We start from the raw sequence: 3,655 nt of genomic DNA, 5'->3' as shown, positions 1-3,655 counted from the left end.
CTCGTCGTATTTCGGTGTTGGTTTTCGAGCCTTTTGTGTTAAAAAGACGCGTGTAATCATCATCCCCTCCCCTTACGAACGCGTAGAATCGTGAAGGTTCCCAACAAGGCTGGGGAGAGAAGAGAACCAGGGGGGGGCGACCAGGGGGGGAGAACGCCCATAGTCTGTTGTGTGTGCCCCCCTTTCGCTCGCCCCGTACTGCTTCCGATCGCCGGCGAGCCACGACGAGCCGACTGGCCGACTTTTTGCGAGCGTCGCGAGCGTCGAGCTTAGCATAGGGAATCATCGAGCGTATACTTCGACAACAGGTGTCGGGGTGGCTGGTATCCGCCGAGAACGCGCGAAATTGCAGACTCGCACGGTCGTCTTTTGCACGTCAAATGAGAGCGAGAGAGAGAAAGAGAGGGAGAGAAAAAGAGAGAGAGAGTTGGCCACGTGAGAATAATACTTTGCATGTACTGCGATTACGCGCTCGTGAGCGGTTCGCTGTGGTTCGCCATCGTCCTCGTTGCGCGATTTCTGCAACGAAGGTGCAATTCATTCACGACGGAGTGTAACAGCTTCATCCACGAATGAGGACGTTAATGTCGAACGAAATGAGCGATGCAGTTGCATAAACCAATATAATAACCGTAATAGCTAATGACATATTAACAATTAGAATTTCTCAATTATTCGCATCTATATATTCGTGCGTCGTGACTCTTGATTATTTATTTAACAATATCTAAATTATTCTTCACAGAGAATGGCATTTGCAATGTAAAACATGAAATTATGTCTAAAACACAAAATAATATTTGATACATTTCGCCGTTTTGTCATAAAATTAATAATCGTGATACATAAATATTATATATTGTGATATGTGTATAATTGAAAATTTGTTAAACTTTTATTATATGTCGATATTAATTTTCTATCAATTCTATAATTCTATATATTAATTTCATGATAACAAATTCGCCATTATTCATAGATAGATTTTGTGTTAACTTCACGCACGGTACGAACCTATAGTTAACATTGTCACAATGCAGGAGGAGGAATACAACGAGATTTTATTAATATTTAATATCTTTACATATTATTACATATAATTGCACATGACAAAGTCAATTAAAAATTTTATCGAGAGAAATAACATATCAACTTTCTGGACGAGGAAGAGTTTTATTGTAATTATTACGCCTTTCGTTTGCTCGCAATTGGCTTTGGTATGGTGCTTTGTATATGGGCGTACTTCGGGTTTTTTGTTGGCTTGCTAATTGAATCGAATGACTTGTTATTCGATGACAAATGTAAATTTGATATCGAACGAGTCACTGCAGTCGAGCTTAATTTCCGAGACGCAGTATCAATAGCAGCGCCAAAACTTTTGCGTTTGTCCCCGCTATCCTGTGATCCTGACGATCTAGACGATGTCGGTGTTCCAGGGAAATCGCTGATCGATCTGCGTACCTTCGCAGGAATTGTTAGTCTCGTTGTATTTGACATTCGATTAGAATTGATTTCGTTTGTAGATAATCGCCGTGCGTTTAACGACTGTGGAAATGCTTGCTATAAAAAAGGAGGATAGTGAGTATATATAAATGTACATATTTAATCCTCGCGTTTCATGTTATACTCATGTTATACTTATGTTATATTGTTCATACCTTCTTTATTTCGTCCAACTTTGTTACGACGTTCATTGCAAACATCCGGGCTTCGTTTAGGGATTGCAGGACAGCACTAGTCATTTCAACCTTTGCAAAAGGATCATTGAATGTTTTCAAATCGGCTTCTGTGGATTGGTTTTCATCGAGAATGAAGGTGTCGGATCTGCCAACATTATTAATGCAGATCGCCGGACTCGATCGTGAGATAAACTGCGAATAAATAAGACAAATTGAAACTAACGTCATGTGCTTCGAATAATAAGAAATAATTATTCAAAGCAGTGATCATTATCGTGATTAAAAATTGAACAACTATGAAGTTAGCGGGTCTTTACATCGATCTATAATTTATATTACACTGACCTAATATGTAAACGATCGCCAAATAATAATCACCAAATAAAACTACATTTTCGATGAGATAGAGTTATAACGCGATTCTGTTATACCTTTTTCCCGTCTTGGAATACTTCGTATGTGCTCTTTTTTTCATCGGTTTCCAAATCAGGATTGGACGTGCCAGAATTCTTCGGTGTTTCCTGAATGTCCTGAGATCTGAAATCGTTATAGTGAAATGATTTAGTAACCTATTTTCTAGAGGCCGTGTTAAATAAAGCTCCAAAACAACCTGCATATATTCTCATCGTTTTCTTTCCAATTGTCTATAACCGAAGCAGTCGGAGTGGTGACGGTGCTTCCAGTCGGTGTTTTGAAAGAAGTGTTATTAATGTTAATATCACTTATACCAAGAAGCGTAGCAAGCACGTTAGTCACAACATTCGTCACTTCATGCTTCGTCAAAGGCACATTTGGCTGTTTGTTCTGAAACATGCGACGCATTCGTAGATTATCGATATGAATTTCATTATATTCGCGCACATGACATTTTAACTTTGTAATTACTGCTGTGAACTGACACATTTTTACCGATCACATTTTACTTTCGTCCAGGCAATAACATTTTGTTTGCAAAACAAACAAATACTTTACCTTCGACGAAGGGTTTGGCAAAGGATCTTTTGTGTAACGAATGACCAAGCTTGAAAACTCTTGCGCAAAGCTCATCACATTCATTGTAGATAGATTCGACATGAAATCCTGGTTTGATGTACACAAGTAAACCGATTTCGAACGACTGATCGACGATTCGCCTTTGTAACGACTCTTCCGTATTTACTGTTTTCAAGCAACGGTTAGACAATACAGCCAATGCTGACGAGTTTTGTTACTTCGTTCAAGGATAAACAGCAATTATAGTATACTTATTTATATTGCACTTTTTTCAAGCTCGCTCGTGACTTCTCGTGACGGCTGCTTAATCACCGCATTCTATGCTTTGAATAAAAATTTTTGTAATTTATTTACTAAGAGAAAAATAGATTATATAAGAGAACTTACTATAAGAGAAAAATAGTTTTGTATTATATATCAATTATTATATATATAATTAATTTCCCTCAATCAAAGAAACCTGCTTTTTTTCCTTATAGGTGCTGATTGAAATTTTGATCTTACTTTTAACCTCAATATTTCATTTAACATCTATTTTGATACACTGAAGCCTATATCAATCTCTTGATTTAATTTAATCTATAAACTTTGTCGTCTTCTCTAGAACCTACAAGTATTTTGTGCATTTTTTGCAATTTAGAGGCACTAAGTAAGATTTCAGTTTCTATGTGTATTAACTCTAACGGTGAATAAACATTTTTGGCATCTTAATAGTGAATAGAGTTATTCATGTTCGATGTTTCCGTCAACTTAAAATTGTTGAAAAATTCTGAAAAAATTTAGCTTTTTTTAAGTTTCAACTAATAGATTACGAGATTATTCAAGAAAATAAAGTAATATATTTTTAATTATATTTTTAACAAGGATCTACGAGAAAAGTTACTTTGAAAAATTATATAAAAGGTGTTTTTTTTTAAAAATCATCAGGAAAACCGCTTGTCTCCAGGATCGGTTTGCTCCGACTGCTATTCAAACAATAACTA

At 36.6% G+C, this 3,655-nt stretch overlaps 1 protein-coding gene across 1 annotated transcript; it reads right to left on the bottom strand.

Annotated features, from left to right (window-relative positions):
- Window positions 1–1,037: 1,037 nt before the first annotated feature.
- On the bottom strand, window positions 1,038–2,822 carry LOC116854140. Its single transcript, XM_032835756.1, has 5 exons — window positions 2,652–2,822; window positions 2,290–2,483; window positions 2,111–2,216; window positions 1,659–1,871; window positions 1,038–1,560 (listed from the first exon to the last, which is right to left on the bottom strand). Exons 1-5 carry the CDS (start codon window positions 2,751–2,753, stop codon window positions 1,186–1,188), a joined length of 990 nt encoding a protein of 329 aa, XP_032691647.1. The 5' UTR covers window positions 2,754–2,822; the 3' UTR covers window positions 1,038–1,185.
- Between the last annotated feature and the right edge of the window lie 833 nt (window positions 2,823–3,655).

The sequence above is a fragment of the Odontomachus brunneus genome, unplaced genomic scaffold (assembly GCF_010583005.1).
Source record: "Odontomachus brunneus isolate Ranch 3 - 2012 unplaced genomic scaffold, Obru_v1 Obru_scaffold_008, whole genome shotgun sequence".
Taxonomy (NCBI): Eukaryota; Metazoa; Arthropoda; class Insecta; order Hymenoptera; family Formicidae; genus Odontomachus; species Odontomachus brunneus.
The sequence above is the reverse complement of the archived record's forward strand: the minus strand, read 5'-3'. Positions and strand labels throughout refer to the sequence as shown.

Coding starts and splice junctions, on each gene's coding strand:
- LOC116854140 (XM_032835756.1), bottom strand. CDS start 2,753: ATGTCGAATCTATCTACAATGAATGTGATGAGCTTTGCGCAAGAGTTT. Junction 2,484..2,651: donor TGCCAAACCCTTCGTCGAAG/GTAAAGTATTTG, acceptor CGCATGTTTCAG/AACAAACAGCCAAATGTGCC. Junction 1,561..1,658: donor AGTTGGACGAAATAAAGAAG/GTATGAACAATA, acceptor CCTTTTTTATAG/CAAGCATTTCCACAGTCGTT.